The sequence below is a fragment of the Pan troglodytes genome, chromosome 15 (assembly GCF_028858775.2).
Source record: "Pan troglodytes isolate AG18354 chromosome 15, NHGRI_mPanTro3-v2.0_pri, whole genome shotgun sequence".
NCBI classification, from domain to species: Eukaryota; Metazoa; Chordata; class Mammalia; order Primates; family Hominidae; genus Pan; species Pan troglodytes.
The window spans coordinates 97,792,390-97,807,814 of NC_072413.2; the positions used below are offsets into that span (position 1 = coordinate 97,792,390).

The 15,425-nt window shown below is 46.6% G+C and overlaps 1 protein-coding gene across 6 annotated transcripts in view; it reads left to right on the forward strand.

Moving 5' to 3' along the window:
- EML1 (EMAP like 1) overlaps nt 1–15,425 on the forward strand; it is a 203,845-nt gene that overhangs the window by 52,651 nt on the left and 135,769 nt on the right. For 2 of the 6 annotated variants that reach the window (XM_001157076.7, XM_009428450.5), the window contains exon 1: nt 3,115–3,267. The exons of 2 other annotated variants lie outside the window; for them this stretch is intronic. In XM_001157076.7, the coding sequence (XP_001157076.4) occupies nt 3,201–3,267 (67 nt within the window). In that variant the 5' untranslated portion in view covers nt 3,115–3,200. Of the gene's footprint in view, nt 1–3,103; nt 3,268–15,425 lie in introns of those variants that run through there. 2 more of the 6 variants (XM_009428448.5, XM_510159.8) reach the window with 2 other exon arrangements.

Genomic DNA, 15,425 nt, shown 5'->3' on the forward strand with positions numbered 1-15,425 from the left:
GGAATGCTAACATTCTTTTTTTCTTTTTAAGATCGGGTCTCACTCTGTTGCCCAGGCTGGAGTTGAGCATTGCCCCAGCTGCACTGTATGGAGTGCAGTGGTGCAATCATAGCTCACTGCAGCCTCAACCTCCTGGGCCCAAGTCGTCCTCGCACCTCAGCCTCCCAGATAACTAGGACTACAGGCACACACCACCACACCCGGCTTTAAAGAAAACCATCTTCTAATTATTCATGATTATTACTTCCTTTTCAAGTTCAGAAATGCCACACCTCAGCTTTTTATGCCAATCATCCAACATATCCTGAAGTATAAAACTGCAAAGTGGAATAGAGAGAGCATGAACACTGGAATAGGCAGATGGGAAATGAGGAAGACGAAATGTGCATCTGGGTGTTAAGTCTCACCCTTTGAAAGCCCCTTCTCCATAGCACCTGCCTGTTGCCTTAGAGAGGCACAGAACCCACCTGTGCCAGGCAGGGGCAAGAGGACACTTTACCTGGCCCTCTGCCAACTATCTTTGGCCCCTCCCCCCATTTCCTTTCACTGCCAAAGTTTTCTTTTTTTCTTTTCTTTCTTTCTTTTTTTTTTTTTTTTTGTGACAGGGTCTTACTCTGTCATCTAGGCTGGAGTGCAGTGGTGTGATCTTGGCTCACTGCAACCTCCACCTCCTGGGCTCAGGTGATTCTCCCACCTCAGCTTCCCAAACAGCTAGGACTATAGGTGCACCCCACCATGTCTGGCTAATTTTTTGTATTTTTTTTGGTAGAGACGGGGTTTCCCATGTTGCCCAGGCTGGTCTTGAACTCCTGAATTCAGGCAATCTGCCCACCTCGGCCTCGCAAAATGCTAGAATTACAGGCATAAGCCCCGCCCTCGGCCTCCCTGCCAAAGTGTTCTAACGTGCATGTACCTGCCCTCTCCCTTTGATATCCAGCAACCTATTGCATCACCAGGGTGCTCCAGGTCACCTGGGAGCCCTCTGCCACCAGACAGAAGAGCCTCACCCCAGCCTCATCCTCCTTGACCCTTCCTGCAGAGAACCCTACGCAAATGCCCACTGGAAGCTTTCTGTGCTCTTAGCTTAGAGAGACAATGTCCTCTGCTGATTCTCCTGCCTCTCTGACCATTCCTTCGGAATGTCCTTCTCTCTCCTTTGTCAAGGCTGTACCCCAGCCCCTGTCCGATTTTCCATTCTCTTCTTTAGAGACTTCATCTACAACCCCTTTGCTGACAACTCCCAAATCTCAATTCTTTCTCTCCAGTTGCTACAGGGCACTTCTAATTGGAGGTTGTGCTGTCCTCGCTTGACCTTCCTGTCTTTCCAGCTGTATGGTCCTATAGCAACTTCCCTCTGGCCGGCCCTTGGTGCCTCATTTCTGGAGCACTGCAGACATCCTGGGCTGTTCCAGCAACAGGCCGCGGCCCCTGCAGCCCAGTCGGCAGGCAGACCCAGCTCCCTAACACAGCTCTCAACAGTGGCCTGCCTGCGTGAACCCTCCAAGCGTTCCTCCATCTCCCACCAGGTCTGGTTCAGGCTCCTCTGCAGCTCTTGGGGCCTCTCTTACCTGGCCCCTTGCCCTCAGTCCAGTCTTATTTCCCACTTGTCTGCACAATGTCTGCAGGCACCGTTCCTTCTTTCCTCACTAGCACTGTCCTGCCCACTGTCCTCCATCCACCAAGTCACAGTCAAACCCGCAGCACCTGGGGCCCTTCAGCCTTCACTCACAATGCATCTTCCCAATTAACAATCCTGCTAGGACAGGAATAAGCTCTTAAACTTCTCCCTCTGCCCACAGCATATAGCACCAGTCCTTACTAACCCATGCACTAACCGTGCCGCACGCAGAGCGACAGAGCCCTGTCCCTCACCTGCCATCTACTGATGTCCAAGCTGGGCTTCTGGAAGGACAGGCCTCTGAGCCCAAGCGAGACCTACGAGTTTTCCTAATTTTAACTTACTCAGTTCTTATTTCACCTACTCTATTCAACCTGAACAAGTTAGTACCTACCATTTCAGATTTTGGCATGGAACTGAATTATGACTGATGCAACAGGAAGTGTAAACGTTCTGCAGTCTCTTTGGGACCAAGCTCATTCTTGGGTTAGATCATCCATTTTATATATTCTAATTTATTGCTTCCCACTCGTTATTTGGCGCATCTTTACTTACTTTACTCCATGGGTATAAAATGCGAACCATTAACAGCATTTATACGTGTATGGCCTGGAAAAGTTACAAAACTCATGGATCTATGCGTTTCTCCGACTGCGCTATTTTCTCCTAACTCTAGGTCTCTTTCTGATGTAGAATAAATACTGATTTCCTTAGTCCTGTAGCAAGTTAACAAGCCTGTAACGTGACAGATCTGTATCCCAAGGGCTGATCATAGAGAAACCACAAAGCGATGTTTTAGCTGCGTCGAGTCCTCAACACGGGGGACTTCCAGCCTGGTACCAGGATAGCCTCTCTGGCCCAGTGTGAGCGAAGGTTCGAGCTGACTTGCCAGTCCCGTGCTAAGTCTCACTGAGGCAGGGCCTTGCTGCCGCGGAAAAACGTGTGGACAGAGGAACGCGCCGGTCGGATGTGGGCCACAGTGAGCCGCGGCGTGGAAACGGCCGAAATGTGCGGGCGCGTTGTCCATGTTTGGTCGTGGAGCTGCCCGCGGGCGCGGGAACAGCGCGTCGGGGGCGGGTGGGCTTGGGTGTCCGTGGCGGAGGTTACCCCGGGCCCCACGCGCCCGCTCTCTCCCGGCCTTGGTCTTTGTCCCCGCGCCCCCCCAAGGGCCGCCCGCCGCGCCCCGCAGCCCCTGGGCCCCCGTGCGCGGAGGCGGGGCCTGGCCAAGGGGACAGCGGGCGGCAGACGCGCCCCTGCGGCTCCCAGGCCGCCCGGGCCGCGCTCCCCGCGGGGAAAGAGGCCGCAGGCGCGGGGAGGCTCGGCCCCGCCCCGCCACGTCCCCCTCCCGGCCCGGGCCCCGCGGCCGCCGAGGCCGCCCCCTCGCGGGCGGAGCGGGCGCTGGGCTCGCGCGGCTGCGGCGGCGGCGGCGGGCCCGGGGTTGCCATGGTAACCGGCAGCAGCAGCCGCCACAGCAGGGCCGGCCCCAGCGCCAGCGCCGGTCGCGGTCGGGCTCAGCTCAGTGTGTGGTGAGCGGCGGCGGCGCGGCCGGGCCGGGGAGCGGGCGGGGCCCGGCGGCCTCAGCATGGAGGACGGCTTCTCCAGCTACAGCAGCCTGTACGACACGTCCTCGCTGCTCCAGTTCTGCAACGGTGAGGGGCGGCCGCGCGGGGCCGGGGCGGCGGGCGGCTGGTGGCGGGCGGCGGCGACGGCGACGGCGGGGACCAAGCCGAGGGGCCGAGGCCCGGCGGCCGCGGGCCAGGCCGCGCAAAGTTGTTGCGGAGGGGCGCGCGGTCCCCGTTCCCGCCGCCGGCGCATTGTGCTGGAGCCGCGGGGCCGCGCCTCGCTCCGGGCCGCCCCGGGCTCCCCGCCGCCGCCCCGGCTCCCGGCACTGGCGCGCGGACCCCGCCGGCTCCAACACCCGCGGAGCGCGCCCGGGCGGAGGCGCGTGGGGCACAGGGCGGCGGGGAGGCCTGGGCAGCCTCCGCGTTCCGGGGAACGTGTTGCTTTTTTGCTTCCCGACCCACATCTGTTTGGAAATGACTGGATGAAGAACTCGGGAAACAAATCCTTTAATAACAAAACCCTCCTGCGAGGATGCACGCAGTGTTTGGACCCCCAGAACCCATTCAGGTCTACTTTAATGAAATCATCACAATTTAATACAATCTAGAGCTTTTTAAATGGAAAGCCAAAGTGGACCTGGCCTCAGTGTTGCTGCTTATTTTGTTTATGGGATAATGGATTCTTTTTTCTTTTTTTGTTTTTGCAATTTTACAGGAAGGAAACATTCATATCCACCAATATGGCATCTTTTTAAAAATATGAAATCCTACATGCTTGAAAGATTTCAGTCTCATTGGCAGGGTTGAAAAAGATTTTCACAGCACACTGAATATTTTATCAGAACATGATGTGTGATAATTCACGCACAAAAGTTAACCACACTTTTTTTTTTTACATGTTGGATTTATTGCTCCATCAAAGGGCCCCAGAAGTTTGTTAATGGGGAAAAAAAATGTGTATTTGATAGAATTTGCTTAAGTGCAGTCGGAATAATTTTGAATTCTAGACCCTTTGACAACTGGAGCGATTTATTTTGCTATTGTATTGTGATTTAGGGAAAGTTTTCTTGTTATTCGACACCTGTTTGTCACTGTAGCAGTAAAGAGTAGTGAGTGTGTTGATTCATCCTCTGTAGTGGTATTTTTTATCTCTGGTGAAATTTATCATCTTGTTCATGGTAGAATGTATACTCTGATAGCTTTTGCAGCTTATACTTTACATCTGAACCATTTGTGGGCCTTCATGAACTTAGTAATTCCCTCTTCAGTGGAATTAAAGAAAGTTTCTGCTTTTTCTCTGAATTTAACGCCAGTTTCCAAGAGCAGAACACCTGTGTTTTTGAGCCTCAGAAGGCGTTGAGGGCAGGTAGAATGTATTTGCTACGCTGGTGGTCCCTGGAATACTTTATAGTATAGAGTCATGGGAACGGTTTTGCTCTCCAGTAGGTTAAATAGATTCCTCAATTAACATTTTGAATAGGTTCCTTAATTGACTTATAATCAATCATATTCGAATTATTGTTTTTGATCTAAAAAGTAGTTATATGCTTATGGTAGAATTCTCCCTATGCTAGTTGGAAAGATATGTGGCTGAAATTTGTATTAAATGACTTTGAGGCATCAGGTCTTACAAATTTAATCTGTGGGCGTATTATTGACAGCTTGATTTGCGATATGAAAATGAGCCTAGATATTTTTATTGGAGCAGTTGTTTGGGGCCTGGTCATACTGTTCCTAAATAGCAGTTTAGTCATGAAGTTGACCTACACGTCTGTTCATGAATGTTTTCGTTTTCTGCATTTTCCTTTTAATTGCCAGCCTAGAGATATTGGCATGGTATTTTACTGGTGGTGATGTCCAGAAGAAAGTAAAAACCAACTCTTATATTTTGTAGAAGTATTGGTTTAAAGAAAAACCACCTTAACTAGAATCAAACAATAAGATCACTTTATAACTATTGAATTACTTTTCTCAAAAAGTTCTCAGCTCTGTATTTGTTTTTTTTTTTTTTTTTAGGTTGTCTAATGAATAAAGTTTAAAGCAAGAGTGGCCTATGGGGCAGAAGTCAATGTTAACTGGTGATGTCTTAGGCAACAGATGTTTTGATGTGAAACATTTTAAGAGGCTTTCATTAAGTGAAGATATAAATGAATACAAGTCAGTTAATTACTATGATGATTCAATTAAAGCAGTGGATCACAGAAATGCCATTTCACTAGGAACTAAATTAAACATTTGGATATTTCATTAGCTACATTGGCAAACAATTTTTTCTTTTTAAATGAGAGACTTACATTACAATGGCAAGACAGCAGCATAATACATGAACTCATACATTTTCGTATGTTCAGTATGTGTCATGCTGTTAATAGTGACAGAAACTAAAAAATCATGGTTACAGCTTTAGAAAATATAATTCACACGTATTATTTGGATGACTGTCATAGTTAATTTCCTTCTGGTCAAATAAAGACAAGATCAAGATATGCGAAGTTGAGGCGGGAGGATTACTTGCAGCCAAGAGTTTGAGAGCAGCCTGGGCAACATAGCAAGACCCCCCTCTACAAAAAATTTTTAAAAGTTGGCTGGGCATGGTGGCTTGAACCTGTAATCCTAGCTACTCAGGAGGCTGAGATGGGAGGATTGCTTGAGCCCAGGAGTTTGAAGCTGCAGTGAGCTATGACTGTGCCACTGTACTACAGCCTGGGTGACAAAGTGAGACCCTGTCTCAGAGAGAGAGAGAGAGAGAGAGAGAGAGAGAGAAGATAATGTGTAAATGAGAAGGGAGAAAGAGAAAAGTTTGTTCTAATGAATGAAATTTCTGTCTTCTCTTATACTTCTTTCTTGGTGTCTCTCCTCATAATTTGTAGTGGACATTAAATGTAAAGTTAGGCAGTATCTAGCCTCCTGAAAAGGCTCATCCTCATCTTTCAGGAACTGTCTTTCTCATTTAAGCAGAAAATGTGTGCATTGTTTTCTTCAGAGTATTTGAAATCTGTAAAGTGAGCTAGAAATCACAAGCTTTTTTTTTTTTTTTCTTTGAGCCAGACCTCGCTCTGTGACCCAGGTTGGAGTGCAGTGGCATGATCACAGCTCACTGCAGCCTCAAACTCCTGGGGCTCAAGCAGTCCTACCTCAGTCTCTCAAGTAGCTGGGACTACAGGTGCGTGCTATCATGCCCAGCTCACAAACTTCTTTTAATGCTGGGGGAAAAAAAAAAAACCTGAAGTGTTTTAAAAAGTGAACAGTAGCTATCCTTTATAAGACAATTTATGATTTGGGAAATAACTCCATATTTTCTTCGAGGCCTCATTTTGAAGTAGGTGGTGTTACCATCCTTCCTTTGTGCCTGAGAAAACGGAGGCTCGAAGAGATTTGGCAACTTTATCAGGCCACAGAACTAGGAAGGGCTTGGATACCAGTCTAAATCTTTGTGTGTGTGTGTGTGTATGTGTGTGTGTGTGTGAGAGAGAGTAATAGCTTTATTGAAATATTTACATACCATAAAAATGTGTTTTTAAAGTGTACCATTAAGCGCGTGTAGTATATTCACAGAATTGTCCAGTTGTTACCACTCTCTGATTTTAGAACCTTTGCATCACTCCAGAAGAAACCCTAGTACCTACTAGCGGTCACTCCATGTTCCCCCATCGCCCTCACCCCTGGCAACCATTAATCTACTTTCTGTCTTTATAGATTCTGGGCATTTTATTTAAATGGAATTATAGAATGTTTGGTATTTTGTTCCTGGCTTCTTTCACTTAGCATATGTTTTAAGGTTCATCCATGTTGTAGCCTGTGTCAGCATGCCATTCCTTTTTATGGCCAAATTATATTCCCTTGTGGAGAGATACCACACTGTTTAAATCTGTTACTTGTTGATGGGTTATTTGGGTTATTTCCACTTTTTGACTCTTATCAATAATGCTACTATGGGCACTCACATGCACATTTTTGTGTGGACCTATGTTTTCATTTCTCTTGGGCAGATATCTAGGAGCGGAATTGCTAGGTCATATGGTAACTCTGGGCTTAACATTTTTAGGAACCAGTCTTAACTTTTTGAAACCTAAATATCAAGCTTGTTTTATTATACCTTTCTGATAAAAGAATAAGTAATTAAGGAAATGGATGAAAGAGGGAAAGAAGTGGGAGCAAGTAACAAAATGTTGCTCATGCATTTCCATGAGTCCTTTGGATCCTTTGATCAATCACAGCTCACCAAAACGAGTCAGTGCACAACTGCACGTGGTTGCCACAGGTTATAAGAATCTCAGTGCCTGAACGGACCTGGCAAGTAATCTCATCTCATGGTTTACTTTCTTAAGCCTTTGAGCTGTTTCTTCAAAGTAAAGGTTACCCAGGAACCCAATGGTAAAGCAGATAGATACAGAGCTGGCATAGCTGACAGGGAGTGGGGAGAGGATGGTGCTTTGGCCCTCCTCTCCTTCCCCCACCCCTCCAGCTTGAAATCTCTGCCCTGTGGGGGAAGCTGGAAAGGCTGTTCAAAGCTAGAAAGGCTGTTCAACCCGTGCATGAGCATTTTCAAGAGACTGGAAAGTAACTACCTCTCCAGGCAATCCATTTTTTCTCCAGACAGTTCAGACTGTCAGTTCCTACAAGCAGTGAAAAATCAGCCGAAGTTGTGTTCCTTGGGTCCGTAGAGAATAGGTTTAATATCTTATCCATATATTAGGTCATCACATGTTTGAAGACAATGATTATAGTTCTTTCTCACATCTTCTAGCTCTTAAGACGTAATTTTAGACCCTTAATCATCCCGGTTGCTTCATCTACACCTGTTTCCTTTTGTCTGTATTTCTTTCTTAACTTGATACAACTGAATGTGGTATTCCAGGCATGTTTTCTACACAAAGAAGATTAGAATTGGATATGTCACCTCCCTTATTCCAAAGTCTATACTTTTTTGTTTGTTTGTTTTTGAGACAGAGTCTCACTCTGTCGCCCAGGCTGGAGTGCAGTGGTGCGATCTTGCCTCACTAAAACCCCCGCCCCCTAGGTTCAAGCAGTTCTCCTTCCTCAGCCTCCAGAGTAGCTGGAATTACAGGCGTGTGCCACCAGCCTGGCTAATTTTTGTATTTTTAGTAGAAATGGGGTTTCACCATGTTGGCCAGGCTGGTCTCGAACTCATGACCTCAGGTGATCTACCCTTCTCAGCCTCCCCAAGTGCTAGGATTATAGGCATGAGCCACTGTACCTGGCCTATACTTCTAATAATGCAGCCTGAGGTTATATAGACTCCATTTCTTGTCACATCACATTATTACCTTTTACTGATTTTCAAGTAAAATTCTTGTGTACTTTACATGTACTATGGCTAAATCTTTTCTTAAATTTAATTACCTTTTTTTTTTTGAGGGTAAGTTTCCTCGAACAGGCAGAGCCCTATCAGATTACAACACCATTATAATCTGTGTTGTAATGCTATAAATAATCCCAGCACTTACTAAGATATTTCAGCATTATAGTAACATCGAAATTGACCGTTGCCTTACAGGGTTGTGATTGTGGTTAATAGCCTTTTTCCTTCTTGCCTTGGAAGGTGTCATGAGAGAATTATCAGATGCCCTCTAAGGCCTGACTGGAGCGTATCTGCCATGTCCCAGATCTGGCCTGGCTTCTTCTCCTGCAGGTGCTACTTGTTAGTAACTACAGCGGGTCGAGTCCATGGGACCTGCCCAGTCAAATTTTGAAATCACTATAATAATCCTTTGAGTGACTGAAGTTTATTTTTTCTAGTTTTGCAATGGAATGTTGTTTTAATTTCTAAACGTTTATATTTTGGAAATTAACAATAATTTATTTAATAATCTTAAACATCTTTTGACATCTCTAATACTGATGACATTCTCTTAACTATGATTACAGCAGGATTTTCAAGTTGACACCTCGATGGTTATAAACAAGTAGTTGGATTTAAAAGGAACACCTGTAAGGAAATTATCCAAACTCAACGCTCCGAAGTATTTTCAGGCCTCTTTTGCATTCTCATGCAGTGACAGAAGACTGACTGAGGCATTCTGTGATAGCAAAATCGGAGGGAAACGCTTTCATGGAAAAGTGCAAAGCAAAAGCACCCACGCTAAGCGAGAATTTCTAATTAGTATACTTGGTGCTCCAGCCAGCAAGGAACTTATAGCCAAACCACAACCATTTATCACATTATAAACAAACCCACGCATTTTGGTGGAAAAAAACACAAAACTGTGCTTAAAAAGTAACCATTAATTGGTTATTGTCCATTTCTGAGATAGTGTAAACCTTTTCACATATTCTCTTTAAAAACATTTTAGTTGAGTGGAGGTTGGATAAGAGAGGAGAAATAACATCTTTGTTTCTAGTGTTACAGCTTGTTCATGCTATAAAACTAGTAGCGTGAAAACCTTCATCATGGATAACATTGAAAACGGAACATGAAAGCATTGCTCTCTCTAGTAAGACAGTCTCTCCAAGGACTTAAAATCAGTGGCATTTTGTACTCCTTACAAAAATTTCTTTCAGGAACAACTATTCATCCTTAAAATTTTATCAAGCTCATTAATAGAGGGTTTCTAGTATTAGCAAAATTTTTAAACACCTTCAGAAGCATTACTAATTACAAACAAAAAGTGTGCTGTAAACTCTAAAAGCTGTATAATTATTATTGATACCACCCGTCACCCCCAGCTTCATGTTTTTCTCACTAGACGTTTGGCACATAGATTTCATTTCTGCTGAAGGCTGCACATTCATTTTAATCTGGCCCAGGACTGGGGGTGTGCTAAGGTGTCAGCAGGAGCAAGTGCATACTCTCTTTGGTTTACTTTTTAAGAAATACCTCTTCAGAAGAGTTTTTCTTTCTTTAAAGGACTTGTTTTTTTTTAAGTTTAATTAATTATTTTTTATTTAGAGTCAGGGTCTCACTCTGTTGCCCAGGTTGGAGTGCAGTGGCGTGATCATGGCTCACTGACCTCGAACCCTTGGACTCTAGCAATCCTCACACCTCAGCCTCCCGAGTAGCTGGGACTATAGGCATGCGCCACCACACCTGGCTAAATTTTAAAAAAATTTTTTAGAGATGCAGTCTTTCTTTGTTGCTCAGGCTGGTCTTGAACTCTCCTCAAGAGATCCTCCTGCCTTGGCTTCTCAAAATGCTGAGATTAGGCATGAGACCCTGCACCCAGCTAATTTTTAAGATTCAGATTAGTTAGATACATTTCCATTTTTGTTTACTCTAAGGTTCTACCTTTACTGGCAAATACTGTTGGCGGGGAAAACCATTTTTTGCAGAGTACTCTCAGTTGTGTGTTAAAATGCAGTCATTTATTTATTCTGCCAGCTTTCTGGAAAATATTTAAACTGTCTATCTTTAATAAACCATCCCCACAGTGTAGGGGCAGGTTCGACCTATAGACTTGGGTGATGCCTGAGGGCACTTCAAGCCCAGGGCCTGCCCGAGGTAGGGAGTCTTACAGGAGACCTTCCCACCTGCCGAGGCCCTGCTGTCAGAGGGAGGGGAAGCAGAGGTGACCGGCCCCCTGAGGCCAGCGGCCAGATCCATGCATTTATCGTGGTGTGGTCCAGGACTGGTGGTACCCTTCACTCTGCAAAGCCCCTGTAAGGGAGACCCACCGTCCTGGACTGCAGATTCTTCCCACAAATAACCTTTGAAGGACAATGGGCAGCCCACAGTTAAAGATAACAAGGATAGAAATGGTTAGGCAAATATTCGTGGAGAGACTTAAGTCCATTTGGCAAATCGGGCTGATTTCCAGTGAATACCTACAGTGTGCGTAGGACAATTAAACATGTCAAAAATGTAGTCTCCCCTGTAAACATTAGATTCTCCTAGTAATTGGCCAGGCACGGTGGCTCATGCCTGTAATCCCAGCACTTTGGGAGGCCGAGGTGGGCGGATCATGAGGTCAGGAGATCGAGACCATCCTGGCTAACACGGTGAAACCCCGTCTCTACTAAAAATACCAAAAATTAGCCGGGCGTGGTGGCGGGCGCCTGTAGTCCCAGCTACTTGGGAGGCTGAGGCAGGAGAATGGCGTGAACCCAGGAGGCAGAGCTTGCAGTGAGCCAAGATTGTGCCACTGCACTCCAGCCTGGGCGACCGAGCGAGACTCCGTCTCAAAAAAAAAAAAAAAAAAGATTCTCCTAGTAATCATTTTAGACTCTTCTACCCCCTGCCCCATATCTCAGTTGGCTCAGTGGACTCTGCACCCCAATGTCTCATCATCCATCCCTTCCACCCTGGCTCGGGCCCTCATAGGCTCTCATCTAGGCTTAGGGTTGGGTTTGGTTTTAGCAGCAGATCCAAAGCAGTCTTCCTAACTCTAGTCTTCAATCCATTCCTTTCAACAAGCACTCAAGTACTCACAGTGTTCATTATTACACTGTTTTAGGGGTTCCAGCGAAATGCGAGGATGGCATGGTCCTTAGCCTTAGGAAGCCTAATTTGTTTCCCGGGAGCTAAACATCCAGTGTTATTTTCACACTCACTTCATGACAACAGTGATAGGTTGTTCTAAGAAGTCTAAGGAACAATGGTAGGGTATTGCAGCACTGGAGGGCATGTATCAGGGCGGGCTTCCTAAGAGAGGCATCCGTGAGAGCGTCTTTCTAGTCTGCTCACTGCAGGCGGGTAGGTGGGAGTGGGGAGAGCCATTCAGGCCAGGGAAGCGTCTAAGAAGCCCTGGGTGGGAAAGAACCTTTTGAGAACTGAAAGAAGGTTGCCTGTGGTGAAAGGGAAAGGAGTAGCGTGGCTTGCAGTAGGACCGGGAGCGTGTTTTGGGGACATGGTAAGGAGTTTGGTCTTCTTCCTAGGAGCAGTGGGAATACAGGGGAGAATTTTGAGGCAAGGGAACGACTTGTTCACATTTTTTGTTTTAAAAGATCCCTCTGCTTCCAGGGGGAGGGCAGGTGGGAAGGGCAGTCCAGGGTGGAGGTAGGAGGGTAGAGGTGGGGGGCCATGGCAGTAACCCAGGGAGAGGCAATGGTGATTCACCCTGGGCGGGGGGTTGGGAGCAAGACGCAGGAGATACTTAGTGGGTAACATCCTGTATTTACATTAAGAGCGGGGAGAGGGCAGAATCAAGGCTGACGCCCAGGTCTCTGGTGCCTGCAACTGGAGATGGCAGGACAGGCCAGGGGGCCTGTGCAGAGATGGCAGTCCAGGCCACGGGGGAGGTGGTTTGGGCTTGTGGGGTAGGAGGACATATGGGATACAAGCTGAGGTGCTGAGCAGGCTGTCGGTGAAGGTCTGGAGCCCGGGAGATGGCTGGGCTGGACATAACATTTGCGAGCCGTCAGCATCCAGGTAGTAATGGGATCCATGGGCACCGATGAGCTCACCCAGGGGAAATTAGACATTTCGAATGTGCCTCCTGCAAGACAGATCCAGGCAAAATGGCCTCCTGTTTAAAAGCTGACAGCAGCCCTCCCTCCCACTTTAGCACCCAGGGCCCCACTTATCTTCATCCCTGAGTGCCCCCAGGTGCCCTTCCTTCGTCAGTGGCTATGTGGTATTTAGTATAAACCTCTGTCATCATGATTATCCCAGAGGCCTGTCACGGAAGTTTATTTTCAGTCTCCCATTAGATATAAGCTCCTCTGGGCAGACTTTCCTGGGATCGTCTCTGTGTCTTTTGCACCTCAGCAGTGCCTGGCACGTGGTGAGTTTCCTGGTGAAAGTTGGTTGAATAGATTCAGGGTCCATCTTATTTATCTTATAGCACCTCCTCAAACACACCAGGCGCCACCAGGCACCATGCCACACATGTGACAGGTGCATGCCAAATAAAGCACGCCCACCACTTCCCTGTGTGCTTGAAACAACGTGTATCAATGTGTATAGTATATACCACATGTGCATATAACTGTATGTATACCTGCGTATCTACGTGCATTATACACACATACACACATGTGACGTTGAACTCTACCCTTCAGCAAAGAACTGGTAGACTTAGACATTCAGAAGAGAAGGCTTTCCAGACGAGGGACCTTATTGGTAGAACCCAGAAACATATGAATGCAGGCCCAGGAGACTGGCTTAGTACAGAGTCAAAACTTGCCACCACAGTTGCTGCTGAATGCCTCTGGCTAGACACCGCTTCACTGGAATCAATAAGTAGAGACGTTTGCAAAAAGCATTTGGTGGTTTCACTGGCTTAAAACAAATTATTTTCAGCCAAAGTAATTGACACAATGAAGTGGTTTTTGGCAACTCCAGCATTTTTAACAGTAAAAAGGATTTGACTTAAATCGCCCCCCAAAAAGTTATGTAACATGAATTTTACCATTCTTAGAAAAATATGTTCCAGTTGAGAAACGATTGAATGGAATTAGGACTCTCTTATACTGCAGCATTACTGTGCACTTTAGCCCCAGCTGTCTTCATCACAAACACTTGAAAATCCTTAGGAATAGAACTTAGTGATGATGCTTTATCTACTATTGAGTCGCTTATGCTTACCAATCCTGTATGCAAAATGCGGCAGCCGCTCCCAGGGGACTGTATGGAGCTATAATAAAGATAATGATCTGTTAGCTCGGCTTCACCGAATTAGTCCTTTAGAAAGTAATTAAGCAGGATTGCCCACACTCCACTGCTCCCAAAGACTGAAATCTGGCTTGGTGTGTCATTTCTTTGCCTTCCTTGAAAATGGCCTTTTATTGAGTTGATATAATTTAATTATATAAAAATACGTGTTCAGATTGCATCTTGTACTTAATTATATCTTACGCCACGGAGTTATTTCCCAGCCAGAGCTTGTGCTGTTAGAAGGTGGGGTCCGTGTCTCATTCATGCGTGTATGCGTGTGTTTAGATGCAGGAGAGGAGGGGAGAGAAATGCTGGCTTTAAAGAGTGCTCACCAAGCATCAGGTGTTGGGCTGAGCATTTTTAATGTATTCTTTTGTTTAATTCTCACAACACCCTTTTGAAGTGGGTCCTATTATTGTCTCCATTTTGACCGACAAGGAAACAGAGGCCCAAAACTTTGAGTAACTTGCTCAAGATTGCCTGGCCAGTGTGTTTCAGAGCTGGGGTTTGAAGCCAAGCATTCTGGCTCCACTGTCCATGGTATACTAAGTACTCAGTTATGCTCGATGAGTGAATGATGGGAAAAAAGATGGGACAGCTATAGACCTGAAAGGGACTTAGGAGATTGTTCTGGTCTGCCCTTGCCTGTAGGAGAGGCCACACATGGTTTACAAGTGCAGAGCAAAAGCCTTTCCCTTGGATTATTAGAGGAGTCTCTGAACAGATTTCCTTGTCTTCACCTGTTTTTCTTCAAATCCTACTTCTTCAGCACTTTTAAAAATGGAAACCTCATTTATCTCTGAATTGCCTAGCATCCCCCGGAAGTTCCCCATGACTCTTGGGGTTCGGGGCCGATTCTGGGAACCACTTGCCACCTGCTTCCCTGACCCTTTCCTCCCAGGGCCCTGGATGCAGCCACCCTGGACTTCTGGTAGCTTCTGAAGGTGCCAGGCTGTTGTGTACAGGATTCCACATGCTGAGCGCCCTTGCCTTCCCTGCAGCGTCCCTTCCTACCCCTTCTTCACGGAGCCGCTCCCTTGTCCTTCAGAACCCTGCTCCCATGCCACGGGAAACCTCAGGGCAGGTAGATGTAGGCGCAGCTCACTGGGTGCCCCTTAGGCCCCAGGCCACGTGTCTCAGGGCATAGCCAGCTCCACTTAACCGACCAGACCAGGAGGACCTGTAGGATGTGATTCTGGCTCATGTGACTCAGTGGGCCCTCAGTACTAGTTGGTTGAACAAAAGAGTTCAGAGTGGAAATATTAAATGGTACTTTGAGTCGTGCCTACTTAGGACATTTTAACTTTTCTCTGTTAGCAGCCCGCACCAACTGCTGTGACTTAGTGTTTGTGAAACTCTTCCGTCTTTCTGCTAACAGTTGTAGTTCTTTCAGTGTTTCATCAGCAGCCATATTCTATTTACTTATTCTCTTTCTTTTCTTCTTCTTCTTTTTTTAATCTTTTGAGGTAGGGCTCAGTCTGTTGCCCAGGCTGGAGCGCAGTGATATGAGCTGGGCTCACTGCAGCCTTGACCTCCCCAGCCCAAGCAGTCCTCTAGCCTCAGCCTCCTAAGTAGCTGGGACTATAGGCACATGCCACCATGCCCAGCTAATTTTTTTATTTTTTTGTGGAAGTGGGGTCTCGATTTGTTCCTCAAGCTGGTTTTGAACTCCTGGGCTGAAGTGATCCTCCTG